This window comes from Podarcis gaigeae (assembly GCF_964106915.1).
Source record: "Podarcis gaigeae genome assembly, chromosome: 10".
In the NCBI taxonomy this organism is placed as follows: domain Eukaryota; kingdom Metazoa; phylum Chordata; class Lepidosauria; order Squamata; family Lacertidae; genus Podarcis; species Podarcis gaigeae.
Window position 1 is genome coordinate 1375096 of NC_139686.1, and position 16552 is coordinate 1391647.

Consider the following 16552-nt stretch of genomic DNA (forward strand, 5'->3'; position numbering starts at 1 on the left):
TGTCCCCCGCGCAGGCATCCCCAGAGCGCTGGGGGCTCCGCGCAGAGAGAGGTGGGCCACGAAAGGGTTAACGGGCACGAGGGATAGAGACCCCGTCCCTCCCCTGCTTGTCTTGTGGGGGGCGCCTCCGGCTGGAGAGATGGGGGCACAGGTTGTGGGGTGAGCGGAGCCAAGGGAGCCTCTGGATGCAGGGGAGACTCAGGAGAGAGGGAGGGGGTCAAGGAAGTGGGGGGGGGGAGGGAGAGGAGCATCCCTGGGGCAGGGAAGGGCAGCATTGGGGGGGGGGGGAGAGATAGGAAGGACAGTCTGGGTAGGGCGTCTCCATCATGACGCCCACGATGAATCTCCTGAGGTGCTGCCTTGGCTTCTCCCTCCTGCCAGGAATGCCCCCCCTTCAAGGCGACCAGAGAGGGATCCTTGGAAAGTGGGGGTCCTGTCCCCCCACCCTTCCTTCCTGCAAGCTCCATCCTCTTCCCACCCCATAAGTCCCTGCCCTGTCCAGACACAGCCATTCTGCCCAGTCCAACCACTGGTCCCCTGGAGAGGAGAGGAAATCCCGAGAGGAAGAGCAGCTCTTTGTTTCCGCAATCCCACCCAGGAAGCAGCCAGAAACCTTTTCCTCTCTCTCAGGCTTCCATCTTTATTGTCTTTTCCACTGCCTGGTTCATTGAGGATGAGGATAATGTACACCTGTCATCAGAAACAGGGGTGCAGAGTCTATGGAATGGCTCTTAGGATTGATATGGAAGTTGCACCTCAAAAGCATTTCTGTTCCTCTTATTCTTTGTAGACAATGTCAGAGTGACTGACAAGCTGAGATACAATCCACCAGCATCCGATGACAGCGACTGCATGAATCTTCCCAGTCAAAGGACCCATTTTCATGATAGAGAGTGCCTGTGGCTGGAGGCCCTACACACCGGGTGTTCCTGTGCAGGCCAAAGACTGCCAGTATTAGCACAGGTGAGATGTGTGACCTCCCCAGATTTACAGAATGTATGTGAATGAGCGTTCCTGGGTGGGATTATAATTTATGGCAACCCTGTGATTTTCTCTACCCATAACATTTTATGAGCTGATATTGCAGTACAAGCTCCAAAAAAACTAACAAAAACCCCACAATATCATCATCATCATCATAGTATTTATACCTCAGGCCTTAGTTTGCCTCCCCATGATCTAGAGAAAACACCAGCTGTGAGTCATACAAACTACCAGAACCTTCTTGAATCAATAGGTTAGGGATTATTGCTATACATTAGATCTGTACTTTTCTATGCCTGAGAAATGCAACCATGACACTGTGGGAATGTTCAAGGACGCAGGAGAGGATATATTGTTTGATTATATCCTTTTCAACTTGTGTTAACAAATTGTACAATTTAGCAGAGTAGCATTCCCCTTTTTAAACTTACGGCGGATGCGTTTCTGAGTCACCTTCAAAGGTAGCCCCATGTACAGCACATGGCAGTAGTCTAACCAGGAGATAACCAGAGCATGCACTACTCTGGCAAGACAGTCAGCGGGCAGGGAGGGTCTCAGCCTGCACACCATATGGAGCTGGTACACAGATGCACTGGACATAGAATTGACCTCCATGGACAGCTGTGAGTTGGAAATCAAACCCGAGGCTGCGCACCTGGTCCTTTAGGAGCACAGTTAACCCATCAGGACCAGGGAGTCACCCACACCTGCCCGCCTCCTGTCCCCCAAAAACAGTACTTCTTTCTTGTCAGGATTCAACCTCAATCTGTTAGCTGCCACCCATCCTCCAACCACCTCCAGGCACTAACACAGGGCATTCACCGCTTTCACTGGTTCCAATTTTAAAGAGAGGAAGAGCTGGGCATCATCCACATACTGGTAAACACCCAACCCCAACCCCCTGATGATCTCTCCCAGTGGCTGCATATAGATATTAAAAGCATGGGGGAGAGGATGGAGCCCTGGGGCAGCCCACAAGTAAGCATCCAGAGGTCTGAACACCACTTTCTGGACATGGCCCAGGAGGAAGGAGGGGAACCACTGCATAACAGCCCCCCCCAGCTCCTCTAGAGGGTCCAGAGGGATACCATGGTCAGAGGTCTCCAAAGCCACTGAGAGATCCAGCAGAACCAGGAAAGAGCTTTCTCCTCAGCCTCTAGCCCATTGGAGATGATCAAGCAGCACAACCAGGGCAGTTTCATTCCCATGATTAGGTCTGAATCCCCATTGGAAGGATCAGGGTGGAAGAAGTTTTCCTGGTCCTTCACCCCCAAGAGCTCCAGCCACAATACTTTAAAAAGTTTTCAAGGGGCCACCTGATACATGCTTGTCTTTTCTTCAAAAAACACATATTTTGAATACTTTTTCAGTGCCGCATAATGTAAAGTGTTTCTGTTTCCCTTGTTCCACATCAGAGAGACTTTGATAAACAGGTCTGAGCTCATTTCTCCACCTGAAACTTCTGTGTTAGCAGCACTGCCTGGGCAGTGTGTTTGGGGGTCCTGGGCTGCCTAGACAACAAGACCCCCTTCTCAGCCTGGCTTATATGGTCCCAAGGAAAGCAGAGCAGTACGTTAGGCACCAGCTTGGCTGCAGGAGTTTCTGGAAGGAGGTGTCTTAGAGAATCCACTCTGGATTTGTGTGGGTTTCCCTCCATAGCTTTTTCTTCTTCTGAAGATAACTCAAGAGGCAGTGAAGGTTTAGGACCAGAGTTTTCCTTCTCAATGGGCTCCCTTCCCCAGTTGATGAGCCCCATCTGCCCTTCACTTTCCTCTGCAGAATGGGAAGAATCTGCCTTCTTGACTGTGGGATTCACTTTTGGTCTCATCCTCTCCATCCACCAGGGCCTGCCTTCACCTGCAGCAGAATTCCCCAACCCACCAAGGGTTTGAGACCCATCAACTATCCTCACCTAGTTTTGCCGGCCGGTTGGAGCTGTTCCTGGGATTGTGGCCTCTGTTACACACTTACAGCTTCTGGAAACTACAGGTGAGAGCTGAGTGTAGGGTGGGGACCAATGGTGGATAAATTACCCCACAAGGTGCATGACATGTCCCCCACCAAAGGTACTACCGCTCCCCTAACACCCCACGATATCGTATAATTATGATATTTGAGACAGAACAGGAAGAAATTCATGTCTCTAGAAATAACACAGCTTCAGGCCATCAATAAATCAACACTACATATTCAAGGTTGAAGTTTTCACTAAGTACAGTTATCCATTTGCCTTGAATATCCAGCTTTTTCAGTGTCAGTTTAGGATAGTCAGAAGACAGGCATGAGATCAGGCAGCACATCATCATTATAAAGCACCATTGGGGTGGGTGTTTCCGCCTGGGATTCCCATGTGCCATCTGCTTCCCTTCTGCTTCTCCTGCTCTCTCCATGCAATGTGAGGCATGTAGACAGAGGTCCATCTCCAAGAACAGGAGCGTCCCTGAGCACCCATTCAGCTGACCCCAAGCCCCAAGCCTTGTCACTAGTTCTCTGACTGACCCAGACCACAGTCCCTGGAAAAGATGTAGACCAGGGTCTCACATAATGGTCCACATGGACCTCTTGTGGCCAATGAGACTGTGCAGGTGATTCATGATGATCTAGAGGTGGAGGGAGGATTATGATGCCGAGGATGGGGAATGTCCAAAGGAACGATGGACCAGAGAAAGAGAGGGCCTGTTCACGGACAGAGAGCAGCTGCCTTTCCTGTGAGGAAACAAGTGATTTGAAAAGGCTGTATTCCAAGATCATGCTGTGTTATTAACGATGATTGAGGATGATGAAATGTTGCTGATGCATTACTATCTGTCAGGGAACTGCCATCAGAGCCAAGAGTGGAGGTAAGGCTCCGCAATGATGCAGGAGAGGGAACCAGCAGGGGGAGAGAGAGCACTTCCTCTGGGGAAGGAAATCAGCGTTACGCCAGGAAGAAAGGGGAGTCTGAGAGGGCTTCGGAGGGAGGGCTCCGAGACTCTTCCACCGAGACCAGCGGGGAGAGCACCGGACCTCCGCTAGGGACGCCCACTCTGCGCAGAAAGCTTCCGCGCAGGGAGGCTAGGCGGAGACTTGGTGTCAAAGAACTTTTATGTTGGAAGAAGTTCAGGAAACGCCCACTGACGGATTCTGCCAGTGACTAGGACAGCCACGGAGTAAGGGTTGTCCAACCAGGGAAAGGTTGAGCCGGACAACGCAGTCTGGAGCAGTTGCGGCTTATGCACAAGCAACCCCAATTCCCATTACACTATCATTTGATGACATTGCATCTTCATTTCCAAAAAATTGGGAACATGGGTAGGAGGCGAGGGAATGTAGGAGATGTTGAAATAAGAGAAGGTTCTAACGGCGGTTGATGTGTTCTCTTTCCCTTTGTTCTCTTCCTTGAAACCTAAACAGGATTTCCTTTCCTTCCACTCTGAAGAAGGTGATGGAGAAGTCATTCAGAATTCCAGGGTATAGGCCAACTTTTGTTTCATTAGGAATAGAAATTAAAATGTGGAATATGTGGGATATGCTTCACTGAATGAGCACACATAGCTCACATCAATGACCTCCAACAGGGGAGAAACCATTTAAAGGTATGGAGAGTGTGAAATGTTTCATTGATAGTGGAAAACTTAGAACACATCAGCGGACTAACATGGGCAAGAAAGGATTCAAATGCAGGGAGTGTGGGAAGAACTTCAGTCAGAGAGGACTCCTCAATATACATCAGCGGACTCACACAGGAGAAAAACCATTTAAATGCATGGAGTGCGGAAAAAGCTTCCGTCAGAGTGGACACTTAAGTGCACATCTACGGACTCACACGGGTGAAAAACCATATAAATGCATGGAGTGTGGAAAGAGCTTCAGTCGGAGTGGACATTTAAGTTCACATCTACGGACTCACACGGGTGAAAAACCATATAAATGTATGGAGTGTGGAAAGAGATTCAGTAAGAGTGGACACCTCAGTAAACATCACCAGACTCACACAGGTGAGAAACCATATGAATGCAGGGAGTGTGGGAAGAGCTTCAGTCAGAATGCAGACCTTAAATTACACCAGCGAACTCACACTGGTGAAAAACCATATAAATGTATGGAGTGCGGAAAGAGCTTCAGTCAGAGTGGACACCGCAATATGCATCAACGGACTCACACAGGTGAGAAACCATTTAAATGTATGGCATGCGGAAAGAGCTTTAGTGAAAATGGAGCCCTTAGAATACACCAACGGACTCACACAGGGGAAAAACCATTTAAATGTATGGAATGTGGAAAGTGCTTCAGTCAGAATGCAGACCTTAAAAAACATCAACGGATTCACACAGGGGAGAAACCATTTAAATGTATGGAATGTGGAAAGAGCTTCAGTTACGATGCAGGCCTTAGATCACATCATCAGACTCACACAGGGGAGAAACCGTATGAATGTATGGAGTGTGGAAGAAGCTTCTGTCAGATTGGAACACTTAGAGTACATCAACGGACTCACACAGGGGAAAAACCATTTAAATGCATTGAGTGTGGAAAGAGCTTCAGTCAAAATGGATACCTTAAAACACATCAACGGACTCACACAGGGGAGAAACCATATAAATGTATGGAATGTGGAAAGAGCTTCAGTTATGATTCAGGCCTTAGATCACATCAGCGGACTCACACAGGGGGGAAACCATATGAATGTATGGAGTGCGGAAAGAGCTTCAGTCAAAAAGGAGACCTTAAATTACACCAGCAGACTCACACAGGGGAAAAACCATTTAAATGCATTGACTGTGGAAAGAGCTTCAGTCAGAATGGAGGTCTTAAAACACATCAACGGATTCACACAGGGGAGAAACCATATAAATGTATGGAGTGCGGAAAGAGCTTCAGTAAGAGTGGACACCTCAATATACATCAACGGACTCACACAGGGGAGAAACCATTTAAATGCATGGAATGCGGAAAGAGCTTCAGTTTCAATGCAACCCTTAGAAGTCATCAACGGACTCACACAGGGGAAAAACCATTTAAATGCATTGACTGCGGAAAGAGCTTCAGTCAGAATGGAGACCTTAAAACACATCAACGGATTCACACAGGGGAGAAACCGTATAAATGTATGGAGTGTGGAAAGAGCTTCAGTAAGAGTGGACACCTCAATATACATCAACGGACTCACACCGGGGAGAAACCTTTTTAATGCATTGGGTGTGGAAAGAGCTTCAGTCAGAATGGAGACCTTAAATTACACCAGCGGACTCACACAGGGGAGAAACCATTTAAATGCATGAATTGTTGAAAAAGCTTCAGTCAAAGTGGAAATATTAGAAAACCTCAGCAGACACACAGGGAAGAAACCATTTAAATGTATGGCATGTGGAAGGAGCTTCAGTCAGAGTGGAACCCTTGATTTACATCAACAGACTCACACAAGAGAAAACCATATAATCGTCAGGAAAGTATATTGAGGCTCAGTCCTAGTGGAAGCCCTAAATCAACAGACTCATGGCCAGGAAGAACTTCAACAGTTGACACCCTACATACCATCAATAACTCAAAGAGTAGAAGCCCTTTAAATGGAAGGATTGCAGAAAGTGCTTTAGCTATAATGCAATGTTTAAGAAACATCAAGGGACCTTCAAAGGGGAGAACCCATTTATATGTATGGAGTGTGGGACATGTTCCTCTCAGAGTCCACTCTTCTTCACAGCAAAGAACTCAGAGGAAATCTGTCTTCCTGCTTCAGGGCCAGCTGAGTCTGTTTCTCTTGGCATTTTCTCATAGCTAGGTAATTCCTCTCTAATCTGTTATGTGTCTGTGTCTCTCCCTCCTTCTGAGACCACTGGAAACGAAGGGGATGACTTTTCCCCCTCCAGCTCCTCTTCTGAGGAAAGCTGATCGGCCTGAGAATGGATTCCCCCCTTAAGGTGGGGGACCTCAACGGAGTCCCTTCATTATAAATGGACAGGACAGAAATGGACAGGAAATCTAGAAAAGGGAGACTACCACATGCATTTTTTCAAATGGTGGACAGCTTAAACCTAAGGGATGCATGGAGAGACAAAAATCCACTGGAGAAACAGTTCACACACTTTTCAGAAGCCTAACAATCGTCAGGGAGAATTTATGCAATGTAGATCTCAAATAATTTAATAATAAAAATTAAAAAACAGAGATTCACCCAAAGACAATAACAGATCATAATCCAGTGATATTAGAATTAGAAAATAAACAAAAGGGTACTAAAAGATGGCGATTAAATGAGAATTTATTAAATGATGAAAATTTGGTGATTAAAGCACAAGAATTGTTGAAATAATTCTTTGAAATCAATAAATCACAAGACACTGATATAAGAATAATTTGGGATGCCAGTAAAGCATTTCTTAGAGGCTTCTATATACAGCAAAATGCAGGGGAAAAGCTAGGTTATGAGAGAAACTTAGAGCAGTTAAGAAAAGAAATAGCGAGCAATGAAAAAATGCTAGCAAAGGAACCAAAAAATAATAAGGTAGCACCAAAAATCAAGTTATTACAAACACAATTCTCATCATTGTTAAGCGTTGGAATCCAAAATAACATAAGATGGATGAAACAGAGATCCTTTGAATTTGCAAATAGGCCCAGCAAAATACTGGCATGGCAACTGAAGAAGAGACAGAAAGAGAGATTAATAGATAAAATCAAAGATGGCGAGAAAACGAGAAGAAACAAACAAGTGTTTTATCAACCACTTCAAAAATTTATGTAATATAGGCAAGGAAACAGAAGAAGATATAAAAAATTATTTGCAGGGGAAAGACTTACCCAGAGTGGGAAAAGAAAAAATTGTGATTGCGATTGATACTATTGAATATCTTGACTGGAACCCAGGGAAGAAGGCTGCATCTGTTTTTGTGGATGCTGAGAAAGCCTTCGATAATGTATCCTGGAGGTTTGTGGATGAAGATAATTGAAAAGATGGAAGTGGGAACAAGGATATCAACTGGATTAAGAGCAATTTATCTTTTTTTTATAAAAAAAAATTATTCAAAGTTATAACAAAACATATTTTCCAAAAACATATCCTTATTTTCCCCCATTTTTCCTCCCCCTCCCCGCCACAAAACTCATCCCCCCACCCCACCCCCCGACTTCCCTCAGTTCCAGTCTTTGGTTTCTCCAATAATGCTATTTTCTGCATGTTACAGAGTTGTATAGATCCTCCAACTGTTTAGCTAATTATTATCAGTAAAAAAATTGTGAATGTTTATTCAAAACCTGCCAAGGAGTCCAGTTCGCTTTGTTGCGTCTTCAGATACTTTGTAAAGGGTTCCCATTCATCCTTAAAGTCACAGTTATCCTTGTCCCGTAGCTTGTGAGTCAATTTTGCCAGTTCTGCATAATCCATCAGTTTTTCTTGCCATGATTCTTTAGTTGGGGTTTCTTCAGTCTTCCCTCCTTGCGCTACCAGAACATGATGTTTTTCAACTTTTTTGGCAGGTCTTTCCCTACAATCCCCAACAAAAATGCCTCAGGTTTTTAAACAAATGTTAAATCGAACATTTTCTTCAGTTCATTGTATATCATTTCCCATTTTTTAAAATTACTTTACAATCCTACCACATATGATAAAACACCCCCTCCTTTTCCTTACACCTCCAACATATATTTGAACTAGTTTTGTACATTTTCCCTAACTGCACTGGTGTTGTATACCATCTGTACATCATCTTCATGTAGTTCTCCTTCAATAGGGAACAATCTGTAAATTTTAAGTCAGTTTTCCATAATTTAACCCAATCCTCCATCACAATGTTGTGATCTACATCTTGTGCCCATTTAATCATAACTGATTTTACCTCTTCATCTTTCGTCTCCCATTCTAATAGTATGCTGTATGCGGCCTTCAGTAGTTTCACTTTCCCTTCAATCACTTCTGTTTGAAACCTAGATCTAGTATAACTAAATCCTTTCTTACAGTCTTCTTTATATGTTTCATGTAGTTGTCGATAATGCAACCAACTCTGAAAGTGGTCTTTGATCTCATCATAATCTCTTAATTTCTATTTTCCATCATGTTCCTTTAATAAATCAGCATATGTGAGCCATTTTCCTTTCTTTCCAAGTGGTTTGAGCAGTAATGTTTCATGTGATGAAAGCCACCAAGAAGTCTTTTGTTCCAGTAAGTATATCTCTCCCATACTCTCATTAATGATTTCCTGATTATATGGTTGTAAAAGCTTCTATGAATCTTCCCTTTCCCCAGATTAAGAGCAATTTATCAAGACCAAAAGGCAAATTTAATAATTAATGGGGAGATGACTGAATACTTTAAAATAGAAAGGGGGACAAGACAAGGGTGTCCCCTATCTCCCTTGTTATTTATTTTAATATTGGAGGTACTAAATCAAGTTATCAGGTCAGAGGAGGAGATTAGAGGTATAACACTAGGAAGAGTCGAATATAAATTAAGAGCATTTGCCGAAATATGATTGTAATGATAGAAGAACCAAAAGGAAGTATAAGCAAGTTGCTGAGACAGATGGAGGAATTTGGCAAGGTGGCAGGATTTAGAATAAAGAAAGAAAAAACTAAGGTGGTGGTTAAGAATATGGACAAACAGAGCAAAAAGAATTTGGAGCAAGAAATGGGATTACGAATTGTACAAGAAGCAAAATATCTAGGGATAAATTTGACAATGAGGAATATCAATTTGTTTGAAGATAATTACAGTATAAGAAGACCTGGAAAGAAGTTAAAAATCAATTAGAGATTTGGCAAAGGTTAAAGTTATCAATATGGAGGTGGATTTCAGTGATTAAAATGAATATCCTGCCAAAGTTAATGTTTCTTTTTCAAATGCTAACGATAATAGGCAAAGTTGATTGAGAAAAGTTTGAGAAATGGAGAAAATGATTTAAGATTTCGTTAGGCTTAACATCTAATGACACCCCAGAGAGAAGAAAAATGTATTCCTTTACGCAACTGAATACTGATCGCAAAGAACTGGAAGGGGAAGAAAACTCATCATTATTAGAATGGCAAAAAAACTCTGCGAGTTTGTAGAAATGGCAAAATTGACGGCACTTATTAGAGGCCACTCAAATCAGAGAATAATCAAAGAGTGGGATGGTGTGAAGGAATACATGAAAAAATATTGTTCCGGAATTGAAATATTAATAGATAATGGGTAAAAAGTGCAGGGGTAAGGAAGAAAAGAATAATAGAATTAACTGAATAATTATAAAACTATAACAACACAACAAGATGGAAGAAGTAAAATGCTGAGATCACACATGGGTGAAGGGGAGTGGGGGGGGGCTTGTGGGAATCTATAATATTATTTATAATATTTTTTTTTTAACTGTGTTGCATTTACATACAGCAAGAGGAAGCCTAGAGTGATTATGTATATTTTAATTTAGGAAATCTATGTAATAGGCTTAGGGACGCGGGTGGCGCTGTGGGTTAAACCACAGAGACTAGGGCTTGCCAATCAAAAGGTCAGCGGTTCGAATCCCCAGAACGGGGTGAGCTCCCGTTTCTCGGTCCCAGCTCCTGCCAACCTAGCAGTTTGAAAGCACGTCAAAAGTGCAAGTAGATAAATAGGTACCACTCCGGCGGGAAGGTAAACGGTGTTTCCGTGCGCTGCTCTGGTTCGCCAGAAGCGGCTTAGTCATGCTGGCCACATGACCTGGAAGCTGTCTGCGGACAAACGCCGGTTTCCTTGGCCAATAAAGCGAGATGAGCGCCATAACCCCAGAGTCGGCCACGACTGGACCTAATGGTCAGGGGTCCCTTTACCTTTACCTATGTAATAGGCTTATGTCAGAATACTTGCTTGCACTTTGTTCCTTTTTGGGTTTGAGATTAAAAAAAGGAGAAGGGGGGGGGGGAGGAGAATATTCATCTTCAGACCATTCCCTGACAAAACACATTGCCCTGTGTCCTTCCAGCCTCTTTCCTCCCTTCCTCCCTTCTGCTGGTTTGTGTGCCTGACTTAGATATCCTGTGTGCTGTATTTTTCTATTGCTGAAACTGGATTTGCTCTCAGGAGCCAAGTTTTGTGTATCACTGGGGACCCAGTGAGAACTGTATGCTTTGAAAGCTCAGTAAACTATTACTGAAGAAGTCCTGCTGCCTCTGTGTGTTTTTGACCTCAGTGTGGGACTTGCTCTACGAGTGGCCCCTACTCTGCTGCTACTTGGCTCATGCCCTGCAGTTGCTCTACTCAAGCATGCATGATGGTGTGTCTGCGTGTGACTGTGTTATTTTGTACTTTTTACGGAAATGACAAGTGGGACCTACATCTTTAAAGTTGTTGCAATGTTACAAATCATCAAACCTTTATTGGCATCACTTACATTCAGAATAATCAGGCCAGTGCGATCTCGTCGCCATTTCAACAGTACAGTCATTTGCCAAAGGGAAGAAGAGGCAAGCAATCTACTTCATCTCTCCAGCAAGGGCAGGATCCTGTAGCGTACTTTGGCGACAAAAAATCAAATAGAGGAACTTAGCTACTGTCTTGGGGAGCTCCTGGTCTCTCCCCTGTAATAAGAAGCGTATCACCTCCTTCTCTGGTTTCCAGGTTGGAATGCATAGATGGTCTAAAAATTGTGGGCAGAGATCATCATAGATTTTACATTTAAGGGCCATGTCAGCTAGAGTTTCCACCAGGTGGGCATCGCATGGGCAGATCCTATCTCCTTCTGCCAAACCCACAAACCTACCCCAAAGGAGGTTAGAAGGATTAGAATTGAACCTAGGCAGAGAAAAAGCCCTTTTTTCTTACGGGTTAAACAAAAATGGTAAATAATTAAGGTTAAATTCCTGCGCCCAAGAGAGTCGAAAACAAAGAGCAGACCATGTTTTTTTCCGCAGCTGAGATGAGTTCCTGGCGATCTATGTCCCACAGCCTAGTTTTTAACATGGCCTTGGCAACTGGGAAAGCCATGATGATGATAAGGTTGCAAATATTATGCCTGAATGTATCCTTTCGACTTGACAGCTCGGGGAAGATACCTAGCTTTATAAATTTGTAGAAAATCTATACTTTAACTGATTCTCCTCATTCCAACGCCATTTTGACCCTTAAAGAAAGGGGAATTTGGGCTCCACCTCCCTCCGTGAACCAAGAAGCAGGAAATCAGATCAGCAGTGTCAGGTGCTCGTCCTATACTCGAGTAGGATCCTGGTAGAGACACATGCCCGACTGGCATGTTCTCTCCCTCCTGGTCATTCGTTCGGGAGCTTCAAAAGCTTCACAGCGACTGATGCCAACAGACATTGGCACACTTAGGGATCTGCAGAGTGTTTGCAGTTTGCGTAACAGAGCTCAGCAACTCAGCATTTTTGCTAATCTACTTTATTTACATATAAACACACACGGAGCACTGCAACACGGCTCCCTCTCTCTCTAGCATCAGACAGCAAAGAGAGAGAACAAAGGACAATAGTCTCACTTCAGGAACATAGTCTCCATCACTTCCCACTCTGTGGAGTCAAAAAGGCCATGACTGCAATCACGGAGCTGGAAATCTAACAGGCAGCAGGAACAGGGCATCCCGCCATAATCCCCCAAGCGTGAGAGCACAGACACGGCCCCCCCGTTCCCCAGTGACCAGGGGAAACAATGGACATCTGCAGAGGCAGTTGAGCAAGTCAGGTGTTCTGAAAGCCCATCTCCAGACCAGTCTTGAGGGCAAGGAGATGTCAAGAGTTTTATTGTTCTTCCGGTGATGGGGAGTTAAGAGGTGTTGGGAAAAGGGTCTGATAAAGAGACCTAATGTTGGACTTGTGTCACCCTTGTAGATAGATAGATAGATTCTTTATTGTCATTACACAAGTGCAACATTGCACAAGTGCAACGAAATTGGATTGTAGACCCCTCCCCCTTTGTGACATGGTAGTGATGATGTCTCAGTGATGCTGCTCCAAGTGTATTCTGGGATATTGTGGGAAGTTTTAAAAGAGGGGGGTCACCCCTTACTCGGGGTTCTTACTTCTGTGGGGACCTGTTGCACAACAATAAGGATCATGGTCTACTGACCGCTGTTTTGCTGGAGCTTCCTTCTTTTACTGACCACATGGACCTGCGGGGGAGCAGCATCCCAACGAGCTTGGCTGTTGAGTCGTCTCTCACCCCAGAATTTTTCATTACCAATAATGATCTTTTAAAATGTTTATATTTTTTGTTGTCTGCCACACTCCAAAAAAATTCACCATCTTTTCTATCCCCAGCTCTGCTATCTGTCTCTACTCATTTTTCTTCTGTTGTCTCATATTTTTACCAACAATTTATTTCCAATTTTTATTCAATTTAACACCTGCAACTTGGCCAAATTGATTAATCTTGTTGAACACCGTTGGTATACTTTCCGGTGGGTTTCTACTGTTACGGTAAATTCCGGGTGCGGAGTTGCCCTGCCACCCAGCTCGTCGGACTAAGTCCGCGGGTCCTAGCGGAAGAAATGAGTTCAGCCGGAGACGGAGCAAGATGCGGAGATCCGAGTTTATTGGCCAACAGGTTCAAGGCGTGATTGAACCCCGAGAATGGGGCGACATAAACTTTTAAAAGTTCCCTCCAAGTCCCAGGATACAGTGCAGAAAACGTCATGAATACATTATGGGAAGGTTGGGTTACACGGAAAAACGTCATGAATACATTACAGAAAGGTGGGGTTTCACAGATCAGCACTTCAGGAAGGGAGGGGGGAATATGCAGAGAGGGGAATATACATAGATAAGCATGGATAAATGTTTCCTGAGTACAGGTGATGACGGAACAATGGAACAGATATGCATCGTCTGCCACCCGGCATTGCCCGGAGGAAGGGTTTGGCAGAACGATCCGACCGGATTAGGGTCTTCCTGAGTACGTGACCTGTCGCTCAGGGGATTATGGAAGTGGGCAACAACATGGAGTCCAGAGAGAACGGAGTATAACGACGTCAAAATGGAGAAAATCGGAGCTTTGGTTGATTTTATATCATTTTCCGAAGCTTTCGGCCCCTTTGCCGGTCAAGTGTATATTGCATATTGAAAACGGAAACAAATGGATACATTGTAACAAGATTTTGACAGTTTTACGAGGTCGCTGGTTTCGGTTCCATTGTTCTCGCAGCGGGGGGGGGGGGCCGTCAGCAACTTGTCAGGAGGTTAAATGAGGCGTGCAAGGGCTCCCTGAGCTAGCTGCTGCAGGGGAATGCATGCTTCTGATTGGCTAAGGCGCGGCCATTATAGTCAATGGAGGACGTAGTTTGATACGGTCAACTCATGTTAAAATAGGGCGAAAGGAAGGCATAAGAAAGATGGGCTTATTTCGCCCGTATAAAGAGAAAGTGGAGGGGTATAGTGTGGTGCTTGTGCAACGGTGTAGGGGGTTTCAGGAGCTGGGCGCCGCCGAGGTCATCGCCTCGGGCCCCCTTTGAGGAGGAGGAGGAGGTGGGAAAGGTGCCCCCCCTCTCCTTCCGTATCAGTCCCCCATTCGGAGATAGATTTGCATCAAAGTTCTGTAAGAACTTGCAAATCCTTTCTCCGCACCCTATACCCCTGTGATTTCGTACTCTCCCTCCCCCAAGTGTCTCATTTGCACATATTCAGGGAAGACGGGGGCGTTGTGGGAACGGGAATAGGCTCGGAGAGAAAGAGGGGCGGATTGAGCAGGACAGCGGAGAAGAGAGCAGCAAGGAGAGACACAGTGTATAGTACAGCAGAGCACAGAGATGCAAAGGGCAACAATAAGGGCAGTAAGCAATATCACCTTAAGCAGCTGTCGGAGCCATCCGAGCTTGGGCAACCAATTCCATAAGTCCACATCGGACAGCCCCTCGTGCTGTATCTCGGTCAACCTCCCTGCCAGTTCATGGATGTTATTCAGATGTCCGGTGATATTCAGGGTCTGGTCAGTCACATACGTACAGCACTCTGTACCTATTAATGCACACGTCCCTCCTTGGCTGGACAGCAAAAAGTCCGTCGCAATCCTGGTCTGTAGGCCCATCTGTCTCACCTCTGACAGCTCCGACACCAGGGAGTCTGTGATTTGGGTTGTTTCTTGCATAAACTTAAGGAGGATGTCAGTAAGTCGGAGGATGTCGACGTGGTTAGATCCTGCCCCGTAGGCGGGGAAGAGTGCCTGACCTACGGTCTCTCCGTTTGCAGCGACGTCAGATAGGTCTGATAGTCCCTTCTGGTCCCTTTTATTCCTCTGTCTCCCCGGGGGCAGATGAGGGACCACCCTGATGCCCGGGACGATGTAACCCACGAAGCAGGAACCCGACATATGTGGACTTACCCAGGTGTATGCGCGATGGCCACATACCCAAAATAAGCCACTGAGGTAGGATTCCATCCTTCCTGAGGCAAAGGCTTGTAATAACAGAGAGTCAGTATGTTGAGGTTGCCAGGTCGGAGGGTGTCCGATGACATTGGCCCAAGCGAGAGTAAGATCTTGGAAAGTCCGGGATCCTGTCACATCGGTGACGGTGGTTTGGCCATTAGGTAGGAGTTCTAAGTTGGAGGTGCAGGTACTGGACCCGATAAATGTCCCTTCTCCGGTGAAGGTGCGGCAAAGGGGTCCCTTCGTAGGACCAGTCAGATAAAGGTATTGATGAGTCAAGTTCAATGCTGTTAAATTCCACGAGGCGACGTCTCCTGACTGGAACTGTTGTATAGTTACGGGAACCGGAACAAGGGGAAGGCTTTGCTGGAGGTGGCTGGGCGCATGGGAACAGACCCAGCACTCCGGATAGGGCGCCTCTTGGGCCACTCGGCTGAGGAGTTTGATGTAGGAGTTCTGCTCCCAGGAGGAAAGAAGGTCTTCTCCCGGGAGAGAGGCGTCGCCGCCAAGCTGGCGAGGTGCAGTGCCGAGGGGATGAAGTGGGTCGGTGGTATTGAGGAGTCGGCGATCCCTGGCTATGCCCCCGCATCTCAAAGGTCCAGTAGCATCCCACGTGGGGGGGCGAGAGGGGTGTGCCGGGTGGTACCAGCCTTCAAGGTACTCTGCCCCCTTCCAGTCGTGGGTGGCTCCGAGGTTCCAAAGGCAGCAGAACCCCCTCAGGCAAAGTCCTTGAAGCTGGGGCTTTCTGGGTTCCGGGGTCATGAGGAGGCATTGGAATCCGAAAATCAGGTTGTCCGAGGGGTCAGTCGTGTCAGTGTAGGACGATGTGGCCCCTCCCTTTTCGATTTCGGTCCAGTTAGGGTTTCTCCGGAGTTCCCCGCCTCCATAAAGGAAGTGAGTCCCGTTTTTACATTGGAGGCGGTAATAGGAGCGGTCAATGGTGACGGCGGCTGACCCAATTCGGTGTAAGTTTTTGTCTCGAACGAAGAGTTCCCAATATTCATTATTAGTTAGTCAGGGTACGAGGGAATGGCGCAGCAGTGTCCGAGATTCGGGGAGGCAGAAATCAAAGTCCCCCATTCGGTCAGGATTCGACTTCCCCCCAGTTTCCACTCGGTGGTAGTCTAAGAAGTGGTAGTCCGTGGGTAGTCCAATGCAGTGGTCCGTGGGTGTAGCTGCAGATTGGGTCAGGGTTCCGACGAAGAGGAAGCTGAAAAGGAGGTCCATAATCAGCCGTCAAACGAGCTATTAAAGGAGCTGTCAAACGAGCTG

The 16552-nt window shown here is 45.8% G+C and overlaps 1 protein-coding gene and 1 long non-coding RNA gene across 2 annotated transcripts in view; both read left to right on the forward strand.

The window, feature by feature from the left end:
- Window positions 1-875: 875 nt before the first annotated feature.
- LOC310826379 lies at window positions 876-11067 on the forward strand. The gene is made up of 2 exons (XR_014555807.1): window positions 876-970; window positions 10823-11067. It is a non-coding gene; the product is annotated as an uncharacterized lncRNA (long non-coding RNA).
- The window catches only part of LOC310826051 (uncharacterized protein), a 48407-nt gene continuing 36322 nt past the window's right edge, over window positions 4468-16552 (forward strand). The window contains exon 1 of the mRNA XM_083700534.1: window positions 4468-6162. Within this exon, the coding sequence (XP_083556660.1) occupies window positions 4562-6154 (1593 nt within the window). The 5' untranslated portion in view covers window positions 4468-4561 and the 3' untranslated portion in view covers window positions 6155-6162. The remainder of the gene's footprint in view (window positions 6163-16552) is intronic.